Source organism: Microcaecilia unicolor, chromosome 1 (assembly GCF_901765095.1).
Source record: "Microcaecilia unicolor chromosome 1, aMicUni1.1, whole genome shotgun sequence".
NCBI classification, from domain to species: domain Eukaryota; kingdom Metazoa; phylum Chordata; class Amphibia; order Gymnophiona; family Siphonopidae; genus Microcaecilia; species Microcaecilia unicolor.
The window spans coordinates 247,688,750-247,713,137 of NC_044031.1; the positions used below are offsets into that span (position 1 = coordinate 247,688,750).

The 24,388-nt window shown below is 41.6% G+C and overlaps 1 protein-coding gene across 1 annotated transcript in view; it reads right to left on the bottom strand.

The window, feature by feature from the left end:
* ADCY2 (adenylate cyclase 2) overlaps positions 1–24,388 on the bottom strand; it is an 812,163-nt gene that overhangs the window by 454,551 nt on the left and 333,224 nt on the right. Inside the window, exon 5 of the mRNA XM_030205406.1 lies at positions 5,840–5,988. Within this exon, the coding sequence (XP_030061266.1) occupies positions 5,840–5,988 (149 nt within the window). The remainder of the gene's footprint in view (positions 1–5,839; positions 5,989–24,388) is intronic.

Genomic DNA, 24,388 nt, shown 5'->3' on the forward strand with positions numbered 1-24,388 from the left:
TTTAAAATGCTTCTTTTCCTGACCAATTGTTGACATTTTGCCATTTGCTTTGAAAGGATATTTGTTATTTTTGTTATTTTTAATATATATTGCATTTTACATAGATTGTTTTATCTTAAATATTGATTTATATGGCTGATTTTGGGGGAAGAATTTCTTTAGCTATGGATACATGAATTCATATCTCTGACTATTTATATCTGATAAAATTCTGAATTAATATTATTTAATAAGATGGTAGGGAAAGGGGATGGGGCTTGATATAATGCCTTTCTGTGGTTACAATCAAAGCAGTTTACATATTATATGTAGGTACTTATTGTGTAACTGGAGCAATGGAGGGTTAAGTCACTTGCCCAGAGTCACATGGAGCTGCAAAGGGAACTGAACTCAGTTCTCCAGGTTCTTGGGCTGCTGCACTAACCACTAGGCTACTCCTCCCCTCTAATAAAATTTGTTAAATACAAAAAGCTCCCTCAATTCTTGTATTCAAAATTTCTACATAATGATTTTATGTGTGTGCATATTGTTCTATCCACTAATTTCAGATACTTCAATCTAGAAAACACATAGTACATTGAGCTAATGCGTGGGTGGGTGGTATATAAAGCAGTGGCGTAGCCACAGGTGGGCCTGGGTTGGCTTAGGCCCAGCCAACAGTAGCACACGTTTAGTGGTAGCTGGTGGGAATCCCAAGCTCCGCCAGCTGAAGACTTCCCCCTGATGGTAATGAAAACGCTACTCTCCACGATACTGGCACCTGCACATGCTCAGTTTTCAGTGCATGCCTGCTTCAGACTACCAAGGTGGAAAGAAGCGTTTTCCTGCCAGCTGAAAAAAATTTTTTTGGTGGGGGGGGGGGAGAACACTTGTTGCCCACCCACTTCTTGCCTAGGCCCACCCAAAAGCTGTTGTCTGGCTATGCCCCTGAATTATAAAGAAGCAAAGGAGCAAACTTGGTAAGCCACATCTTGCAATGGTATCTTCTAATACAGGATGAGACAAGAAAAGAAAAACATGAAATGCCCCCATGCTCCACCCCAAATCCTTTGCCACATGTGTTGTAGCCTTCCCTTGCCTCGCCCCTCTAACCAAGTACCTGCAGCTATAGATGACTGGTGACTCAGCTATTTGGGGAGGCTATGGTGGGCAGGGCTAAGGTGAGAAAGAGCAAGTTAAAATCCTATGTCAGCAGTATAGGAACAGTAGGGCACTTTTGAACATAGCAGGGAAGGACCCCTTCACTGCTTCTCTCTCTCCCCCTAGTACCTCTGTTACTGATAGTATCATGCACACTCAACACATTCCAGGCAATTATGTGCCAAAAGAGAAAAAAAGCAATACAGTATATTAAACAGAATCGTATTTGCAGTATTATATGCAGGTACTTTTTTTTAATTCAGTTAACATTTGGCTCCCAGTCAGCCCTAGCTCCACAGTCCAGCATCATCCTATTGGCTGTGAACAGTGGTGTTTAGCAGCACTGTAAGAAAATCTTGTGGTTACTGGCAACCATAAAATAATTTGTCTATCTTTTTTATTTTTTTATTGCTAGGTTGGCAAATAGCCACCAGTCTTCAACTTTGCTGGCATTAGTTTACTGTTGAGTTACCAAACAAGTTTGGAATATATTATCTGTACATAATGGTTAGAGAAGTGGGTTGACAACCAGGAAAGCCAGAGTTCAAATCCCACTACTGTTTCTTGAGATATTGGACAAATCGCTTAAGGGAAAGGGAAATGGGACTTGATATACTGCCTTTCTGAGGTTTTTGCAACTACAGTCAAAGCGTTTTACATATATTCAGGTACTTATTTTGTACCAGGGGGCAATGGAGGGTTAAGTGACATGCCCAGAATCACAAGGAGCTGCAGTGGGAATCAAACTCAGCTCTCCAGGATCAAAGACCACTGCACTAACCACTAGGCTACTCTTCCACTGCCTCAGGTACAAACAGACTATAAGTTCTCTAGGGGCAGGAAAATACCTACTGTACCTGAATGTAACTCACATTGAGCTAATACTGAGAAAGGTGAAAAATCCAAATCTAAAGTCCAGTATTAGGCATATTGTGAAGTAATACAAAACACTACAAATGTCACTCAGAACCTTTAGAGCAATTCTATCCTACCCAATAGCACTAAGTTCTAGGAGTCACACAACAAGGGCCTAACTAGGAAAGGCAGTACCATAAACATTGCTATGAGCACTAAAATATAATAAACCTACTGGAAAACTAAACAAGCCAGAAGAATTTTGCATAGACATTCAGTGCTAACAGGGGCGTATCTGTGTGGGGCCTCAGGGGCCTGGGCCCCCGCAGATTTCGCCCTGGACCCCCCTACCGCTGCCAACCCTCCCCCTCCGTTGCTGTCGCCTACCTTCGCTGGCGGGGGACCCCAACCCCCGCCAGCCGAGGTCCGCGTCTTCCTGCCGCTGCCGGCTGCCTGTAAAAGAATTCCGTCAGCTGGCGGGGGACCCCCAACCCCCGCCAGCCAAGCCGAGGTCCTTTCATTTCTTCCACTAAAGCTGGCGCCGAAAGTTTCTTCTGAGTCTGACGTCGCTGCACGTTGTACGTGCAGGACGTCAGACTCAGAAACAGAAGCGGCAGGAGGACGCGGACCTCGGCTGGCGGGGGTTGGGGTCCCCCGCCAGCGAAGGTAGGCAACGGCGGGGGGAGATTGGCAATGGCAGCGGCTGGGGGGAGGGGGATCGGTGGCGGCGGCAGCGGGGCTATAATGTGCCCCCTCACTCTGGCCCTGGCCCCCCCTACCGCCGCAGTTCAGATACGCCCCAGAGTGCTAATTGAATACCTTGGTCTCTACATGCAGAATACAGATAGACCCTCATCAAATAAAATTAATCACAAATTAAAAATAGAAATAAGTAGACAAAAATTAAACTGAACTCCCAAGAAGACAGACTCTGCATACAGTGCAATACCAGAGAAATAGAAACAGTGATGTGTGCCCCTCTGTACTGTGCAAAATATAAAGAGAGCAGATATAAATTTCATAAACAAGGTTCAGCGTTCTCATCCATTCAATTTATATTTAGCGTCAATCTGCAGACTTGAAGCCAGTTACATGTTTCATTACAAAATCTGTAGGGATCCTTTCAGGACCCTCACTAGCCCAGTATGTTCCTGCATTCAGGACCATACTAACTGAGTGCAAAGAGGAGGAGTGTTCCACTTGGTTACAATATCCTTCTTCTGTAATGGTTCTGCCTGCTGCTATGTAAGTCAGACACCACAAGGGTAAGGCATGGATTCGTATGGTGGAGTTGTGAATAGCTGTGTGAAATGTGATTGTTTGTTAAAGGCTCAGCCTTTGGGCCTATTTAGTTTATGTCCAGTAAGACACTTCCCTTGAGTTTGGCATTTATGTCTGTGTGAAGTACAGTGGGGGAAATAAGTATTTGATCCCTTGCTGATTTTGTAAGTTTGCCCACTGACAAAGACATGAGCAGCCCATAATTGAAGGGTAGGTTATTGGTAACAGTGAGAGATAGCACATCACAGCACATCACAAATTAAATCCGGAAAATCACATTGTGGAAAGTATATGAATTTATTTGCATTCTGCAGAGGGAAATAAGTATTTAATCCCTCTGGCAAACAAGACCTAATACTTGGTGGCAAAACCCTTGTTGGCAAGCACAGCGGTCAGACGTCTTCTGTAGTTGATGATGAGGTTTGCACACATGTCAGGAGGAATTTTGGTCCACTCCTCTTTGCAGATCATCTCTAAATCATTAAGAGTTCTGGGCTGTCGCTTGGCAACTCGCAGCTTCAGCTCCCTCCATAAGTTTTCAATGGGATTAAGGTCTGGTGACTGGCTAGGCCACTCCATGACCCTAATGTGCTTCTTCCTGAGCCACTCCTTTGTTGCCTTGGCTGTATGTTTTGGGTCATTGTCGTGCTGGAAGACCCAGCCACGACCCATTTTTAAGGCCCTGGCGGAGGGAAGGAGGTTGTCACTCAGAATTGTACGGTACATGGCCCCATCCATTCTCCCATTGATGCGGTGAAGTAGTCCTGTGCCCTTAGCAGAGAAACACCCCCAAAACATAACATTTCCACCTCCATGCTTGACAGTGGGGACGGTGTTCTTTGGGTCATAGGCAGCATTTCTCTTCCTCCAAACACGGCGAGTTGAGTTCATGCCAAAGAGCTCAATTTTTGTCTCATCTGACCACAGTACCTTCTCCCAATCACTCTCGGCATCATCCAGGTGTTCACTGGCAAACTTCAGACGGGCCGTCACATGTGCCTTCCGGAGCAGGGGGACCTTGCGGGCACTGCAGGATTGCAATCCGTTATGTCGTAATGTGTTACCAATGGTTTTCGTGGTGACAGTGGTCCCAGCTGCCTTGAGATCATTGACAAGTTCCCCCCTTGTAGTTGTAGGCTGATTTCTAACCTTCCTCATGATCAAGGATACCCCACGAGGTGAGATTTTGCGTGGAGCCCCAGATCTTTGTCGATTGACAGTCATTTTGTACTTCTTCCATTTTCTTACTATGGCACCAACAGTTGTCTCCTTCTCGCCCAGCGTCTTACTGATGGTTTTGTAGCCCATTCCAGCCTTGTGCAGGTGTATGATCTTGTCCCTGACATCCTTAGACAGCTCCTTGCTCTTGGCCATTTTGTAGAGGTTAGAGTCTGACTGATTCACTGAGTCTGTGGACAGGTGTCTTTCATACAGGTGACCATTGCCGACAGCTGTCTGTCATGCAGGTAACGAGTTGATTTGGAGCATCTACCTGGTCTGTAGGGGCCAGATCTCTTACTGGTTGGTGGGGGATCAAATACTTATTTCCCTCTGCAGAATGCAAATAAATTCATATACTTTCCACAATGTGATTTTCCGGATTTAATTTGTGATGTGCTATCTCTCACTGTTACCAATAACCTACCCTTCAATTATGGGCTGCTCATGTCTTTGTCAGTGGGCAAACTTACAAAATCAGCAAGGGATCAAATACTTATTTCCCCCACTGTAAATGTAAAATACAGAGGTTTTAACCACCCCTCTGCTTGCTACCAAATTAAGCACTTGATCTCTCTAAACTGAAGAGACAAGGAGAGAGAAGCCCCTCTCACGAGTCGGACTACTGGACAAGGTATTGTGTACAACACAATTCCTTTTCGTACTTAGCTCCTAGAGCCTGTAGGTCCACACTGAGGCAAACAAACAGAAGCAGAAGTATAAGTTCCAGTCCCTGCAGAGCTGCTTTCTTTCAACATCTGCTATTTCTCAGAATCCACCCATAGGCAAGCGTTCCTGCTTGTCACACATCTATGGAGGAATTCCCTTCTATTCTTGAGTGCAGTGATCTGTGGTTCCTGACTGGGGAAATTCTACCTTCCTTCCTGCCTCAGGAAAAACATGCCCAATGCATATTAGGCCCTTTTTCTTCTTAGGAACCTGCCTTCCATGGGCTTCTTCTGTCTGCTGAGCTGTAGCATTTATTGATATGTGATCTTCAAACCACAATCCTCCCCCTGGTTGCTTGGGAACTGAGGGATCTCCAAGTTGCCCGGTTAGAAAGTAACAGCTCTCAGATCTTCTCTTCCCCATGGGTGCAATTCCTACCTTGTCTTCTACTTCTTCTAAATGTGAATACTGTGAGTTTTCACTTTTACAATGTTTACTAGCTCTACTATTTGCCTACTTTTCTTGAAAGTGAGACAGGGGAACTTTTTTCTTTTAGGGCTTGTATTACCATCTTCTTAAAGGGTATGACTTGTCAAAAGGGATTCCTGGCTCACTGCATCTTTTTGCCATGCTACTTTTCTTCCCTAATCTTGTTAACAGATCTTACGTATGATACCTCACATTTGTGTGCCTCTTGACATACAAATTGTGGAAGTTGTTTGTGTTCTCTAGTTGGCCTGCTCTAGGCCCCTTCAAACGTTGAATAATTTCAGCTTTCATTTCCATTGCAATGTGAGCAGGAAGCAATGAAAGGAGAAGACGTTCCTGAAAGACAAAAGAAACAAAATCATCACATTTTTACACTTTTGAGGCAATTCTACTGCAGATTATCAAAATTTAGGCACCAAATTCCCATGAGCTCCAGCCTATTTTATAAGTAAACTTACATACATGAGTATTCCTGTAGAATATAGTGTAAAATGAAATTGATGTGCCAAAATATAGGGGATCCACTGGAGAGGGCATGGCATAGGTATGGCGAACGTTTAAACAGGCAACTTAAAGAGTATTTCCATTTAAACATTTTGTACCTGTAGCTGGAATTATTTTTCCCTACATATATCACTTTCCACTTGTTCACATTGTTTAATCTGGCATTTAGCTGCCCAGTTTCCCAGTCTCACAAGATCCTTCTGAAAATCCTTTCAACTCTGTACCATTTTAGTAACTGAATAATTTTGTGTCATCTGAAAATTTGGGTGCCCTTTTACTAAGCTGCGTAAGCATCTACGTGCACCCAACATACTCCAAAATTGAGTTACCACATCGGCTACCGCATGGCCCTTGTGATAATTTCATTTTTGGTGTGTGTCTAGTACGCATGCCCCAAAACTATTTTTTCTTTTCTGGCGTGTCAGCTACGTGTGCCAAGTGGCATTTGGCGTGCATAGGTCAGTACCACCCGGTTGCCGTGTGTGACTTTACCGCTAGGTCAGTGGCTGGCGGTAAGGTCTCAGACTCAAAATGGATGCGCGGCAATTTTGATTTTGCCACACGTCCATTTTCGGCAAAAATTTAAAAAGGGCCTTTTTTACAGGCGCGCAGAAAAATAGATTGGCGCGCCCAAAACCCATGCCTACACTACTGCAAGCCATTTTTCAGCACACCTTAGTAAAAGGACCCCTTGATCACTTCAGTCATCACTCCTATCTCCAGATCATTTATGAATATCTTAAACAGTGGGGTTCCTACTACAGACCCTTGGGACACTCCACTGCTCGCTCTTTTCCATGTGGATAGCTGACCATTTAGTTCTACTCTCTGTTTCCTGTCTTTTTGCCAGTTTGCAATCCACAAATATATTGTCTTCTCTTCTATGACTCTTTTATTCCCTCTCATGAGGAACTGTGTCAAATACCTTCTCAAAGTCCAAATAGACTAAAGGACATTATTTTAGAAACATATCCATGTGTAAATATCACCATTTACACACATATTTCACATACATATAAAAAGTTGATAAAGCCACTGTTTATTTGTGGAGATCCATATTATGCAGAGATTTCAAGGGGTGTGGTTTGGATAGGACTAAAATGTACACGTGTATTCCTCATTTTATAAAGGGAATACATACTTAAGGGGGAAACATCTCCACCTTGGGCGATACATCAGCTCAAAGGCACACATAAATTTTTTAAAGTGCTCGTTTTGGCCAGGGCATTAATGAGGGATTAATGGTGTCATTCTTCTTAATCCCTTATTTTTATTTCTGCCTCCAAAATACATCCGTTAACATGACAGCCTCACTAATTAATTGGTGGTATTTACACATGTAGATTTATAAAATGTGGTAGTTACATGTGGAATTAGCACCACTGACATATATAAGTTGAGAAATCAGCATTTCCCTGTGAAATCGCCAACTCCTTCACATGGAAGCTGCTGGGTTTGCACTGTTCATTTACTTTTTAATTTAATTTAATACACAGTTTTATAACCCGCTATCTTGACTGAATATTTGTGTACTTAGTTGTTAATGTACTTGCACTGCGTATGCTTCTCTTACAGGACATCTGTGTTGATTTCCTGAATTTCACTGATACATTACTGGTTCCTCACTCACTGACTGCATTTAATCACATAAGGACATTCCGCCAGTAGACCATTTAAACAGACTGTCAGTGGTATCTCGCACCTATCTTGACTGAATGTTTGTGTACTTAGTTGTTAACATACTTGCGCTGTGTATGTTTCTCTTACAGGACATCTGTACTGATTTCCCGAATTTCGTTGATACATTACTACTTCCTCACTCACCAACTGCATTTGATATGTGATCTTCAAACCACAATCCTCCCCCTATGCGAGACCCCTTGTGTGAGCTCCTTGGGGCAAATACTGGGGGAGACCCCGTGACTTCCCTGTCCAGTTGTTGGAAAGGGCTTCCAACCTAGCTAGCTCTTTCATACCATTTTTTGTTTCATTTAATTTTCTACTCACACTATTCTCTGGCATCATGTTTGATACCACCACTACCTCGTCTATCCCAGTTATTTGGGGTTGCAGAGACGCCATATTGTTTGATTTGGTATGTCGCACAGAAACCTCTCTGCAATATCATTATTTAAAGGCTTGCGATCCCTGTCTCCTGAATCCCTCTGCTGCAACCCCTTCCCTGGTATGTTACGCCAGTATTATCTTCTTTACAATTTGGTCTCCTTAATTGTCGCTCCCTTTGATTAAAGACACATTTGGTTCATGATCTTATCTCACTCCGTAGTTTGGATTTATTATGTTTTACAGAAACATAGATCTGTGATGGCGAAGAAACTTACTTATATCAATACCTGCCTGCAAATTATAAAGTTTTTCGCACTGCTAGAGCATCTAAGAGGGTGAGGAGTGGCAATCTGCTTATTTTCTCTCATTCAGGCAGCAGAGCTTCCAGTTTTTGACTTTCAATATACAGAACTTTTAGTGTTAAAAATTTCTGCTCCTTCTTCTTTTATCCTAATGACACATTTGGGAGATCTTTATGCAAACATTAGCTGAGCAACTTTAATATTCATATAGATAACTTTCATTCATCTAGATTGTCTTCATTTCTCTCCTTGGAAACAGAGATGTGGTAGCCATGTTAGTCCACTTTTAAAAGTAATCAATAGAAATAGAATAAAATAAAACAGAGAAAAGAAAATAAGATGATATCTTTTTTATGGGACTAATTTAATACATTTTTTGATTAGCTTTTGAAGGTAGCCCTTCGTCAGATCAGAAATAAGCAAATGTTGATAAATAACAGTATATATAAGTGAAACATCAAAGCATTTCAGTGATAGTCTAACAAGGTGAGGGTGGGGTGGGTTAGGTGAGAGACAGAGAGGGCCGGGTGGATGAGGGACAGAGAGATATGCATGGAGATAAGAGGGTGACAAAGCAGTACAATTTTATGGTTTATAATGGATTAGAAAACCTAGATCTTTGTTAAGTCCTGTCTGGTGGGTGTCAAAATATTTAATCATTCTGACTGCAAAGGTCTTATGTTCTTGTACTGTTTTAAAGTTCCCTTTTAGGATTCTCATCATAAAATCATTGGTACAGTGTTCTGGTTTTGTATAGTGCTGTCCCACAGAGGTGACATCCTGATTGGTACTGGCATTTTTTATATGATGTCAAATATTTTGACACCCACCAGACAGGACTTAACAAAGATCTCAGTTTTCTAGCCCATTATAAACCATAAAATTCTGCTGCTTTGTCACCCTCTTATCGCCATGCATATCTCCCTGTCCCTCATCCACCCGGCCCTCCCTGTCTCTCACCTAACCTACCCCACCCTCTTCCTGATAGACTGTCACTGAAATGCTTTGATGTTTCACTTATATATACTGTTATTTATCAACATTTGCTTATTTCTGATCTGACAAAGAAGGGTTACCTTCGAAAGTTAATCAAAAAATGTATTAAGTTATTAAGGTATCATCTTATTTTCTTTTCTATGTTTTATTTTCTTTTATTCTACTTCTATTGATCTCCTTCCTGGAAGATATTCACCTTAGTCAACTGGTTACCTTTCCCACTCATGTAGCAGGTCATACATTAGATCTTAGTATGTTGCAAGATGATTCTTCCCACACTTTAGCCTTTCAATCTATACCTTGAACAGATCATTTTTTGTTACTCTCTACTATTCAGCTCAACAGTTCTTCTCAGTCACCTGGACAAATTCACTCCTCACATTCTTCCTAGTTCATGTACCAAGATCAGAGTATGATTCAATCTTTAATTTCCTTTTTTCCTGACAATTTCTTAGATATGACATTAGAAGAGGCAACTGTATGCTGGGAATCAACCTTAAAGCCCATTTTTAGATCTCAGAAAACTACTGATGCTGGTACCATTACAAATCATTATCATTCCAGGAAATCTCCCTGTTTTCATCACAGCTTATTACTACTGAAGCTTCAATTATGTACAGCAGAACACCTTTGGTGGAAAAATTATGAAAATTGTGCCGAAACAATTATTGAAGGAGCTCTCACTCTGTTACAATTCTGAAAAACTTGCAAAAAAGAATTACTTCACCAAAATTATCAGTAGTAACTCTAATCCAGCTAAGAGGTTGTATAAAATAGTTTCCAACCTCACTCATTATAATAACTCAAGTGGTGGTCGTAATTTTCCTTCCTCTACTGCCTTGGCTAATTATTTTCAATTGAAAATTTCTCATTTACAATTATCACTAACTCCTTGTACTGATTCTTATTTGCCTCCTACTATTGAGGCTTTAAATTCTATCAGTTGTTCTGCACATTGGAGTGACTTTAATGTCCCTTCTCTTACTGTTCTTGAAAAAAAGTCAGTAATATCTATCTCTCTACTTCTTCATTAGATCCTGTTCCATCCAGCTGGTTAAGAATTCCACGGCATGGATTGCTATCCTTAGTTCTTCCTTTGGTAACTAAGTTTAATGACTGGCACTGTGCCTCAATCTTGGAAAAAAGCTGTCATTAAGCCTATTTTAAAAAATCCTAAGTCTGATCCTTTGGGCCCTTCAAATTACTGCCCTATTCCTAATTTGCGCATTCTTTCAAAGACCATAGAAAAAGTGGTATTTAATCAACTGGCTGCTCATGTCGATCAAACTATCATTCTGCATCCATGACCGACAGGTTTCAGAGCCACACACAGTACAGAAACAACAGTAACTGCATTGCTTAGCAAACTTCACACATAAGTACCTAAGTATTGCCATACTGGGACACCCTGAAGTTTCATCAAGCACAGCATCCTGTTTCCAACAGTGGCCAATCCAGATTACAAGTACCTGGCAAGATCTCAAAACAATGCAATACATTTTATGTTGCTTATCCTAGAAATAAGCTGTAGATTTTCCCCAAGTCCGTTTTAATAATGAATTATGGACTTTTCTTTTAGGAAGCTATCCAAACCTTTTTTTAACTCCTACTAAGCCCTTCTCTGCACCTTTTCTATTTTACTACATCTTTTTTTGAGATGTGGTGACCAGAATTGCACACAATATTCAAGGTGTGGTCGCACCATGGAGCGATACAAAGGCATTATAATGTCCTCATTTTTGTTTTCCATTCCTTTCCTAATAATACCTAACATTCTATTTACTTTCTTAGCCGCCACCACACACTGAGCAGAGGGTTTCAACATATCATCAACAATGATGCCTAGATCCCTTTCCTGGTCAGTGACTCCTAATATGGAACCTTGCATTATGGAGCTATAGTTTGCTTTCCTCTTTCCCACATGCATCACTTTGTACTTGCTCACATTAAACGTTATCTGCCATTTGGATGTCCAGTCTCCCAGTCTTGTAAGGTCCTCTTACAATTTTTCACAATCCTCTTGCAATTTAACAACTTTGAATAACTTTGTGTCATCAGTAAATGTAATTACTTCACTAGTTACTTCCATCTCTAGATCATTTATAAATATGTTAAGAAGCAGCGGTCCCAGCACAGACCTCTGGGGAACCCCACTATCTACCCTTCTCCATTGAGAATACTGACTATTTAACCTTACCCTCTATTTTCTAACTTTTAACTAGTTTTTAATCCACCTGCTATCCCATGACTCTTTAATTTCCTCTGGAGTATTTCATGAAGTACTTTGTCAAATGCCTTTTGAAAATCCAGATACACAATATCGACCGGCTCACTTTTATGCACATGTTTGTTCGCCCCTTCAAATAAAAGTAATAGATTGGTGAATCAACATTTCCCTTCACTAAATCCATGTTGACTTTGTCTCATTAATCCAAGTTTTTGAATATGCTTTGTAAATTGTTCTTTATAATTGTCTCTTCCATTTTGCCTGGCACCAATGTCAGGCTCACACTATCCAAGAAAGGGGAGAAATTGATGTCCTCATTTCCTTAGATCTATCAGCTGCATTTGACCTTGTGGATCATTCACTGCTTCTGGCATGTCTTCACTCAATAGGATTGATTAATACTACCCTGGCCTGGTTTAAATCTTTTCTTACAAGGTGGGGTTTTTTCAAGTATCCACTGTCAATGACACATCTTCTAATCATGATCTAACCTGTGGAGTTCCTCAGGAGTCAATTCTCTCTGCATTACTTTTTAACATTTTTCTCAGTCCGCTTGCAACTTTACTTCAAGATCACAATACACATTTTTAAAATTTATACAGATGAAATCCTTTTGCTATTTCCCACATCCCCTTTTCTCTGTAAATCTGGAAGCCCTTCAAAAGGCACTTTCTGCTTTGTTTGCCTCAAGTTGTACTCAACCCTACAAAATCAAAAGAATGCTGGATCATTGGTTCTTTCAGTACACCATCTATATCGTTGAAATTCTTTGGTCATCAAATCTCTTTTGTTGAGTCATTCCACTATCTAGGAATATATATTGATTCTACATTTCAACAATTTTATTGATGATGTATCAAAATAAACTGCCAACGAGATCTAGATTCAACATATTTCAAAACCAAAACGTCTGAGTAGGAGCAGGATAGTAATCATATCATCAACATTTTAACACTTTTCTTCCCACCCTGTCCATTCCCTTAATCCACCCTTCCCTCAGAATTGTAAACGACTAAGTTTATTTGTTAAAGTAGCAGTACCTGAAACATATGCAATCACATGTCAAGACGATCATATGATCTGATAACAAAGAAGTCATAGTTCAGTAGAACCATACATGTCATGCAATATTTGGAAGTCTTTTAACTGTCCAGCTAAGAGTCCAGACAAGAGGCTTTGTTTCTTATAGTCTCCCGTCTCCCAGCTAAACCGTTTTTATTGATGACAAGAGTTGAACAACAGCAGTGCCATATAACATATACAGATTCAAGTTTCAAAACATAAATAAAAGGCAACTCAACACCAATATAAGATTATTTGTTATCTTAACTTGCAGAGATGAACTACTTAACTAGCTAGTCCTGTATACCTACCCCCACCTCCCACCCCAACTTAAAAAAAATGGATTTATTCAGAAAGGGAATTCATAACAAAACTGCGGGCCCTTGGAGACATGTATTGAATATACAGCTCCCAAACAGCCAAAACCAACTTTCTTCTCCAGGAAGACGTTCCCACCAATCTATGTTCCAGCAGTAAAAGCTCATGAAGCTTATTTCACCAATGCCAAAAATTTGGCGGGTGATCACTAGTCCAAGTACTCAAAATGAGTTGTTTGCCCAAGATGCAAGCCTTGCAAACCAGGAGTTGAGCACCTCTACTCTGCAGAGCAGAAAGTTTGTATTTATCAAGAAGTACCCCAAGAAGGAGACACGGGATTGGCACACCCAGAAGTCTTTCCAAAAAATGGAATAAGGTAAGCCAGAACTTATGAACCATCATGCATTCCCAGAGAAGGTGAAAGAAAGTACCCAACTGCCCTCTACATTTGGAGCACAAAGGCTCCTCTACACCCCCCATTTTTAAAATTTGGGCCATCGTGATATACGCTTTGTGTAAGATACAATATTGGCAAGCACGCAGGTCTGCATTGACAGACAACAAAGGGATAGCAGCTGATCAAAGTCCAAAGCCAGATCTAAGTGACCCAAGTTCAGTGCCCAATGGTTCTTAATATCATCTTTGTTCTTGCAGGGAGCTAGGAGTGTAAGTGCTTTATATAGTCTGGAAACTGAAAGCCAGTCTCCCGGGATAGAATGAAAAAAGGCTCTAAGATGTTGACTATGTGCAGCTCCTAACATCTCACCTCTAAGCTTATGAATATAATGTGCTAGCTGAATGTAGGCATACATATTGCTGAAATCAATACCAATACCCAAAGCTCCAAGAGATAACATCGAACCTTTTAAATCCAAGACATGTCCTAAGCGCGTAATACTCAGAGCTGCCCACCTTCGAAATACTAGATTGTCTGAGCCTGGAGGGAAGCTCAGGTTACCCTGGATTGGCAACAAGTCAGAAGCTTAAAATGGAATTCCCCAATACTTAGTCAAATCCTTCCACACTTCCCTTAAAGGCCGTAGTAACAAGCTCGTGCCTATATTAGATGAGATCTCCTTCCTAGGGACCTGTAATAAATAATATAGAGGACAAGGTTGAAAGAAAGCTATTTCCATTTCCCTCAGAGTATAATCTTGTCTGTCTAAGACCGAAACTCCTAGATGGCGATGCAAACTAGCCTGATTATAACATCGTAAATTATGTACCCCCCGTCCTCCCTCTTTCCATGACACAAACAAAAAATGAAAGGGCATTCTAGATTTGAAACCACCCCAAATGAATTTGCGGAGGTATCTATATAGCAGAGATAGATCTTTTTTAAAGATATGCAGCGGTAACATTTGAAGGACATAAAGAGGGGCATAATTGAACAAAAACGTCTATCTCCATGGGCGTTTGTCTCCGAGAACGGGTCCGTGAAGGGGCGGACCGAACCGTATTTTCGAAAAAAAATAGAACGTCCATGTTTTATTCGACAATTTGTGAGCTGGGCGTTTTTGTTTTTCAGTGATAATGGCAAATGAAAGCGCCCAGCTCAAAAACGAATAAATCCAAGGCATTTGTTCGTGGGAGGGGCCAGGAGTCGTAGTGCACTGGTCCCCCTCACATGCCAGGACACCAACCGGGCACCCTAGGGGGCATTTTTACAAAAACAAAAAAAAAGGTAAAAGAGCTCCCAGGTGCATAGCACCCTTCCCTTGGGTGTTGAGCCCCCCAAATCCCCCTCAAAACCCACCGCCCACAAGTCTACACCATTACTATAGCCCTAAGGGGTGAAGGGGGGCACCTACATGTGGGTACAGTGGGTTTGGGGGGCGGTTTGGAGGGCTCCCATTTACCAGCACAAGTGTAACAGGTGGGGGGGGGATGGGCCTGGGTCCACCTGCCTGAAGTCCACTGCACCCCCTAATAACTGCTCCAGTGACCTGCTTACTGCTGCCAGGGAGGTGGGTATGACATTTGAGGGTGAAAATAAAAAGTTGTGAAACGGCATATTTTGTGGTGGGAGGGGGTTTGTGACCACTGGGGGAGTCAGGGGAGGTCATCCCCGATTCCCTCCAGTGGTCATCTGGTCATTTAGGGCACTTTTTGGGGCCTTATTCGTGGAAAAACAGGGTCCAGGAAAAGTGCCCTAAATTCTCGCTAAAAACGCATATTTTTCTTCCATTATCGGCGAAAGGCGCCCATCTCTGATCGCCCGATAACCACTCTCCAGTTCCGCCTTCACCACGCCTTTGACACGCCCCCATCAACTTTGTCCGCATCCGCGACGGAGTGCAGTTGAAAACGTCCAAATTCGGCGTTCGATTATACCGCTTTATTCATTTTTGTGAGATAAACGTCTATCTCCCAATTTGTGTCGCAATATAGGCGTTTTTCTTTTTCAATTATAAGCTGGAAAGCCACCTTGGAAATTCAATCATACAAAACAGGTGTATTCTACCATGTAGGGATAGTGGGCGAGATCTCCAAATGATCAGACGTTCTGCAGTGTTTTCTAACAAACTAGAGATATTTAATTGATATAGGACAAGACTTTCATTGTAAGTTTAATGCCTAAATAGTGAAAAGAATCGTGCACCCGAGTGGAAATTCTGTTTCCCATTACTGTCTCACCTGTTCTGTAGAGGCCAAAGCCAAGGATTTGGAAAAATTTAATTTTAAGCCTGCAAAGTCCCCAAATTCATGAAACAGGGCTAGAATGGCTGTCAAAGACTCGCGAGGATTAGTAAAATGGACTAATAAATCATCCGCAAATGGTGAAATCTTAAAAGAGGAACGGCTAACGGATACTCCAGAAATCTCCGGATGGGAAACAATTTTTCTAATAAGGGGATCCAATTAAAGTACAAAAAGTAATGAAGACAACAGGCATCCCTGCTTCGTGCCCCGACGGATAGGGAACACAGCAGATCGTTCTCCATTAACCCAAACAAATGTATAGCACAGTTACAGCCTCACTAAAGAACCCCTCTACTCTTATTTTTTTCAACACTGCAAAATAGCACAGTTACAGCCTCACTAAAGAACCCCTCTACTCTTATTTTTTTCAACACTGCAAAATAAATTTCCAGATTACACGATCGAAGGCCTTCTCTGCATCAAAGCTAATCAATAGAGAGTGTACCCTTGAACACTCGACAACCTCCAAAGATGCCCAAATTAATCTGATGTTCTGGGTAGTTGATTGACCCTTTATAAACCCAACCTGGGGATGGGAAATCAAATCCGGAAGGACATGAGACAGCCTGTTTGCCAAACGTTTTGCATATAGTTTTACATCACATTTTAACAAAGAGATGGGGCGGTAGGGTCCCGGATACTTTGGGCTCTTCCCAGGTTTTAACAGAACAATCATCTGGGCCACTTTAAAAGACTCTGGGAGGGTTCCTGATGTCACCATATAGTTTAAAAGATTCAATAAGGGAGATTGTATCTGCTCATAAAGCAACTTATAGAATTCCACCCCATATCCATCCAGTCCCAGTGTCTTCTGGAGCTTACTTTGCTGTATTGCCAATAAAAGGTCCCCCTCTGTGATGGGAGCATTTAGAAATGTGGGTAATGTCAAGTTATCTAAGAATAAATCACTATCTGACATCCCATCTGTGGGTTCCTGGTAGAGTAACTTGTAGTACTCCTGAAAATGAGCTGAAATATCCGGGTCCTTCCAAATCCAATGACCCCTAGAGTCTCATAGCTGCGTTACATGAGTAGTCCCCCTTTTCCCTTTAATTAGTCGGGCCAACAGACCTCCTGCCTTATTGCCATGAAGAAAAAGTTGATACTGATAGTATAATTGGGATTTTCTGGCCCTCTGATGGAGCAGTTCATTCAACTCTCTCTGGGAAGTCAAAAGGGCTTCTCTAGCAGCCACTGTTCGAGCAGCCCCGTGTATGATACACTGCTGTCGTATCACCTTCTCCAATCTCAAAATCTCTCTATCTCTAAGCTTGCGAGCATGGGCATGGTAACTAATTATTTCTCCTCTCATAACCACTTTGGCTGTTTCCCAAAAAAGAGCATATTGATAAACATGTAAACGGTTGTTACGTGCATAATCTTCCCATTTTTCCCCGGAGAAAAGAATGAAACCTCTTTTCCCAGTAAAGGTCTAAGGGGAATTTCCAGAACCCATTCTGTTTTGACCTACCTCCTCCAGCTAATTGAACCCAAATTAAAGCATGGTCAGATATCTCATAAAGGACAATCTCCGCATGAAAGATATGTGAGAATAGTGGGCTGAACAGGAAAAAACAGTCGATATGTGACTGCGTCGAGTGTGCACATGATAAATGAGTGTAATCTCTGACGGTGGGATGCAACACTCACCATACATCTATTAAATCCAGAGTATTGCAAAGAAAGGGCAGTCCTCAGGCACAGTGGCCCGAACCCTGAGAGGCTGCTGAAGATCTATCTAGCTAAGGATCATACACCAGATTGAAATCTCCCCCCAGGATAATATTGCCACCCTGAAAGGGGGCTAACAGAGCAATCAGTCTACTGAAAAATTGTTTATCAAATACATTTGCAGCGTAAACATTGCATAAAATGAAAGGTTGCCCCTCCAGCATCACTTCAGCCAAGATATAACGTCCATCATGACCCCGTTTTATTGACTTAATCTGTACATCTAGACCTCTCCGAAAAAGAATCATAATTCCCACTTTCCTCCATAATGCTGTGGCCTCAATTAATTGTCCAACCCACCTCTGACGGAATTTAGCATGCTCTGCAGTAGTAAGGTGGGTCTCCTGAATAAACGCTACATCTGTTTTATGATGCTTCAAAGCTTGCAAATCTTTTGTACGTTTAATCGGAGAGGTTACTCTCCCTAAATTCCAGGATACAAATTTAATTGGGCTCATGGTCTCCAAGGGCTGTGCAAATTAAAAGAAGCTGTAAGTCTAATTTGGAAAAATAGAAAAGAGGCATCCCCCAACCCATAGGCACCTCTTTCATCTCTAGATAAGACACAACTCTCCCTCCTGCCAATATGCATATTTAAAGCTGTCCATCTCCCCAAATAGCTCACAATCACCTTATCCCTCCCACCCCCTCATTCCTCAAAGCCCCACACCCCAACTTGAACAGTTCTATCATAGAATCCAATCACCGATAGCCCCAATTACAGCCACTCCCCTCCTCAAGCAACCTGTTTATAATGAAAATACAGAACCCTACTGAGATCCACTAGTGTATCTAAACTCCTATATTATTTAATGTAAGAGCCATTATTTTCTGTAACCACAGCAGTCTATACCTCCACGCTGGTTGCATTAACCTCTACAAGTAAAGCAATTTGTAATTTAACCCCCCCCCCCAAAAAAAAAACAACACATTTTTAACCAACAAGCTGTGATTATCTCTGCATATTTGTTAGAGCTATGTTCCATTTTAGAGAGCATCTACTGCGCCTTCCTAGGGAGGCTTGTGAATGATACTTCTGTGTGATGAGATGGGATTTCAAAATCTCCATGAGTCACAACAGCATAATTTACACCACCTCTGGATTCATACTTGTGATAGGCTCCAGAAAGATCTGGGCTCTCTATTTCACAGTGTGTCTAAACTCCTATAACAGGTAATATAAGAGCCACTGCTTTCTGTACCAAAAACAGTCCATGTAGCCACACTGCCTGCATCAACTTCTCCAAGAAAAGGACAGTTTGTACAACAATAGGAGAGACACAAAGAAAAAAAAACTGTGATTAGTTCTGCATATTAATTAATATTGTATTCCACTGTAGAGAATATATGCCGAGCCTCCCAAAGGAGGCTTGTAGATGATACTTCCATGTGAAAATACTGTAGTTCAAAAGCTCTATGATTTATGACAGCATAATTCACACCCCCTCACTTCGATTCTACTACTACTACTACTACTACTACTTGACATTTCTTAAGCGCTACTAGGGTTACGCAGCGCTGTACAATTTAACATAGGACAGTCCCTGCTCAAAGAGCTTACAATCTAAAGAACAAGTGTACAGTCAGTCAAGTAGGGGCAGTCAGATTGGGGCAGTCTAGATTTCCTGAAAGGTATAAAGGTTAGGTGCCGAAAGCAATATTGAAGAGGTGAGCTTTGAGCAAGGATTTAAAGATAGGTAGGGAGGGGGCCTGGCATAAGGGCTCAGGAAGTTTATTCCAAGCATAGGGTGAGGCGAGGCAGAATGGGCGGAGCCTGGAGTTGGCGGTGGTGGAGAAGGGTACTGAGAGGAGGGATTTGTCCTGTGAGCGGAGGTTTCGGACGGAAACGTAAGGGGAGATTCTGTCACTCCATTATGTTTTGAACTTCACTGGTTACCCATTTCATACCACATTTGGTTTAAAATTCTGTTACTTACCTTCAAGACATTACATTCTGGTAGTCCTGCATATATTTCTTTAATCATCTCTTATACTCTGTCCAGTTCACTCCGATTACTTGATGCCAATCGTTTGGTGTTAATGTCCCCTAAACAAGTTCGTTATGAGTCAACACGGAATTCTGCTTTTTATTTCCTGGCTCTGTCTCTGTGGAACAATCTACCCTTCAGCCATTAGGGCAGAACTTTCTCTTACAAAATTCAAAAAAACAACTTAACACTCATTTCTTCAGTTGGTCTTTCCATCTAGTTCTTATTATATACAAATGCAGCAAATAAATAAATATATAATTAGAACTCAATATCAATCCACTCTCCCCACCAATGCAAAAAATATGTAAATATCATCACTTCTCCTCTATAAGGGACCCTTTTAATAAAGGGTTGCTGCAAGGCAAATGGCTTGCCACACAGCAACCTGGAACTACCGCTCACCCAACATGGCTGCAGGCAGTAGTTCCACCTTGAATGTGCACTATTTCTGGTGCTATATAAATTTTTTCTGTAATTATTAGCACGGCACTAGCCAGGCGGTGGCGGTAAGTGCTCCCCCCCTTTCTACAGCCATGTTTTAAATGCAATTTTACCACATGGCCATGTCAATTTTTGGCCTTTTTTCCCACTAGGGCCCTGTGGCATGGCAAAAACAGCCGCTGCCGCTGCTACCACAGGGCCCTTTTTACCGCAGCTTGGAAAAAGGGCCCCTAAATGAGCTATAACATCCCTGAAATGTCCAAGTTTTCAAATGCCTTCTAAAAAGTTACATAATCAGTCATCGTAATGTGCTCTTCTGGAAGTATCCCACATAAAAAGTACAGTACTGGCGAAACACTGATCTAAACTCTTTCACTGATGTTAAATCCAAATTATTAATACTTTGAGAGTAAAGTGTCCTTTAAGGTACTTGAACTTTCAAATGTTTCTTCAAATAGACTGGCCCTACATCATGCAATACTTTAAACACCATACATAGAACTTTAAACATACTGTAATCCTAATTTCAATGAGCAACCAATGTCGCACAAAGAACAGAGGAGTCACACATGTAAATGCCAGTATGCTAAACCATTATATACACATAATTGTGAGTGCCCAAGTTATAAAACTATCTTTTATTTAACTTAGGGCTTATCAAATCAATTTTTGGAAACAAGGCTAATATAGGTTTATTGTGACAGAGGGGCCCAATGCAGAAAGTCATTCATTAGAGCTTTGTGCTAAAGATCAGCATATGGTTTCCTAATCTACTGTGCATGGTTTCCTAATACAGTAACAAAATAGTATGCGAATCAGCTGTGTGCAAAAGATGTGCCTTAACGTGGGAGAAAACCTCCAAAGCATACGCACATGGTCTGTGAAAGCAGCAGTTATATTTTGCATACAGAAATTGATCGGCACTCAGAGTTGCATGTGCATACATATGCAGTGTGCCTGAATGATATTCTGTGCATAAATATTGTTGGTGTTGGGAAAACTCTAGTTGTGCACAGGGTTCTAATTCATGTACATTATTGGAACAATTCTGTAACTAAGTGCTTCCGTTTAGGTGCCCCAAGGGCGAGCCATAGGAGCCTATTCTATAGCAGTGCCAAGGTTCTATTATAGAATACTAGTGCAACCAAGCATAAGTGCACCTATGCAAATAATGCAATAGAGCTGGCATAAGTGCAGGTGCCTAAATGCAGTAGCAACACAAGTAACTGACAGTAGTCTGTAAATTATGCACATAAATAGGAGCCCCCACCTATGTCCTTCCCATGTGCCACCAATGTATACACCGCCCTTGCAAAATATATGCTATACATGATAGTTGCATATTTACGGAACAGTACTTATGCGCATATATTCCACTATTCTAAACATTTATGCACACAAACAGATTGCAGCCATGCATAAAGGAATTTAAGAACCGGCTCACAAAATGTTGAAAAATTTAACAACCGGCTCTTGCAAGCCGGTGCGAGCCGGCTCCAGCACATCACTGCTCTTACCTATTATTTACTAGGAACCCACAAAATTGAAACACAAACATGACAATTTGGAAATCCCAAGAAGATTCTACATCCAGTGCTCATTGAGAGGTTTAAGCAATGGGCTGCAACCCAAATTCAGTTCCTGCTCTCCCATGACCTCTTTGTGACCTTGCTGACAAGCCACAAGTGGAGCAGTTCTAAAACTGGGAACATCCAGTTACTTGCACCTTGTGCATGTAAGTGGAGCTTTAATTGGCACTTAAGTCCACTGCATACTATTTTATAAGGGAGCGCGTAAGTGCTATAACGTGTGACTTCATGGGGGAGTGCACATTGGCAGATCACCACCATGTTTTCTTCTTACACATGTAATTTATAGAATACTATAAGCTGCACACACTGCATGGTGCACTTAGGCACGCCAACCTACAGGCATCAATGCCGACTTACACTAGTATTCTATGACAGAATCTTGGACATCAATGGGCTCCTTTTCAAAAGAGAAGGACGTCCATCTTTCGACATAAATCGGAACATGGACGTCCTTCTCACAGGGTTGTCCAAATCGGTATAATCAAAAGCCGATTTTGGACATCCCCAACTGCTTTCCGTCACAGGGACAGCCAAAGTTCAAGGAGGCATATCGGAGGTGTAGCGAAGGCGGGACTTGGGTGTGCCTAACACTAGGACATCCTCAACCCATAATCAAAAGAAACAAGGACGTTACTAACGAACACTTGGACTTTACCTGGTCCTGTTTTTCTTACGACTAAGGCACAAAAAGGTGCCCAAAATGACCAGATGACTACCGGAGAGAATTGGGGATGACCTCCTCTTACTCCCCCAGTGGTCACTAACCTCCTCCTGCCCTCAAAAAAAAAAATCTTTAAAAATATGTCGTGCCGGCCTCAGATGTCATACTCAGGTCCATCAAAGCAGTATGCAGGTACCTGGAGCAGTTTTAGTGGGTGCAGTGCACTTCAGGCAGGCGGGCCTGGGACTCTGGGCAAGTCACTTAACCCTCCATTGCCCCATGTAAGACACATTGAGCCTGCCATGAGTGGGAAAGCACAGGGTACAAACGTAACAAAAATAAAAAAAAAATAATATCAACTAGAAGCAAGTTCCATAACTCTGGACCTTTCAATTTTAAATGTGCTACCAAAATGTTCCATGGAATATCACCTGTCTTAGTATGATTTGAAAGGGTGAAGAATCGCTCCACACCATTCAGAATTTTATAGACATCTTCTCCAGCTGAAGAGCCCTAATAGGTTTAGCTTTTCTTCATACAGTTGTTTCACCCTCAGTGGAAATTATCAAGTAATTGTTAATTTTATAAAGCTATCTCCATGACAGAACAGGGTATAGATAGCACAAAAGTAGAGCCACACACTGAATCGATTCTATTGCATTTAACAAGGAGATATTACATTAGCTCTTCTACAGCTCAATACTCAGCACCTCTAAGCAATGGTAAAAGAAATAGGAGGTAGTATGAGTCATTCTTTGTGTTTTTCTGGTTGATATGGGCAATAAGCATATAAAACAAACTGACAAGCATAAGTGAGCTGCAGGATAAAAAGCTGCACAAGTCTCTTTTATCACCACCCTGTCACGGCTCTATAGCAAGCACAGAATGAAAAGAACAAGGAAATACTATAGCTGTAAGGCTTGATATCACCTATACCATACTATAACAAATAAAAAAAGATATAGTACTGAGATAGCAACCTATAATACATGTGCCAGATTTTGAGACTATAACACTGTCAGGGGCATGGCCAGACACCCTACTTTGGGTGGGCCTGAGCCCAAAGTAGGTAGGCATGAGAACCCCTCTCCTTGCCCATCATCTCTCCCTCCCTTCCACCAGGAGACTGGGCATCTCTCAATTCTTTTCCCCACCCCTACCCCTCTGTACCTTTTAAAATCTTCATTTCTTAGCTGGCAGCAAGCAGCTACTCATACCGGTTACACATGCCGGCCCCAGGTTTTCCCTCTGAACTGTCTCACCTATGCAGAAACAGGATGTTGCATACGAAAGAAGGCTCAGGGCCAGCGTGTGCAGCAGGAAAAGGTACGAGGATGCCAGAATGCCTGCAGGGGAGGGGAAAGAGAGATGTGGGAGCCCCACCAGTCACTTCAGATATGCTCCACTGCTGGGTGGGCCTGGGCCCACCTGTGGTTCCATCTCTGACACACTTCAATTAAGTTGTAGAGTTCAAACTTGGCTTTCTTCAGGATGCTAATAAATAATAACATGAAGTCTTACAGAAGGTAGGTTTAAACAAACATAAGGCTTCATCTATTAATGTATGTCAATGACTTAGTGACTGTTAAAGGAATTTAGCACATATTAAATAATACAAGCCTCACAGCTTAGAGAAGAGATGGCTGAGGGAGGATATGATAGAGGTCTGGCAATTCATCTGCCAATGCAGAGTGCATAAGGAGCAGGTCGTGCTCTTTAGTGCACTGCTTCGTGAACAACTGAGGATGTAACTTTGCCCATCTTACTATCACTGGAAGACAGGTTATCTTCTTGTTTTTTAACCTTCTTCTTCTCTGTGTCTGCTTTTATGCAAACCTCCTGCAATGGTTATGGCATTTTCTTTTTTTTTCTTTTTTTATTTATAGCAATTTAGGTTTTACAAGCAGAGAAAACTTGCAATGAAATACAGAGAAAGTAATATTTAAAGGAAAATTATTACACTTAAGTTATAAGACTACTCTCTTTCTTAGACCTCAAAAAGAAATCAGAAAGGGGGGGGGGGGTGAAGTAAAGATATGGAGATCATATATCTTGAAAATCAAAAAGAGGAAAAATGACTTTAACCTGCATATTCCCACATAATTATTAACTTATAAATCAGTTGTTCCCATCGGTCCACT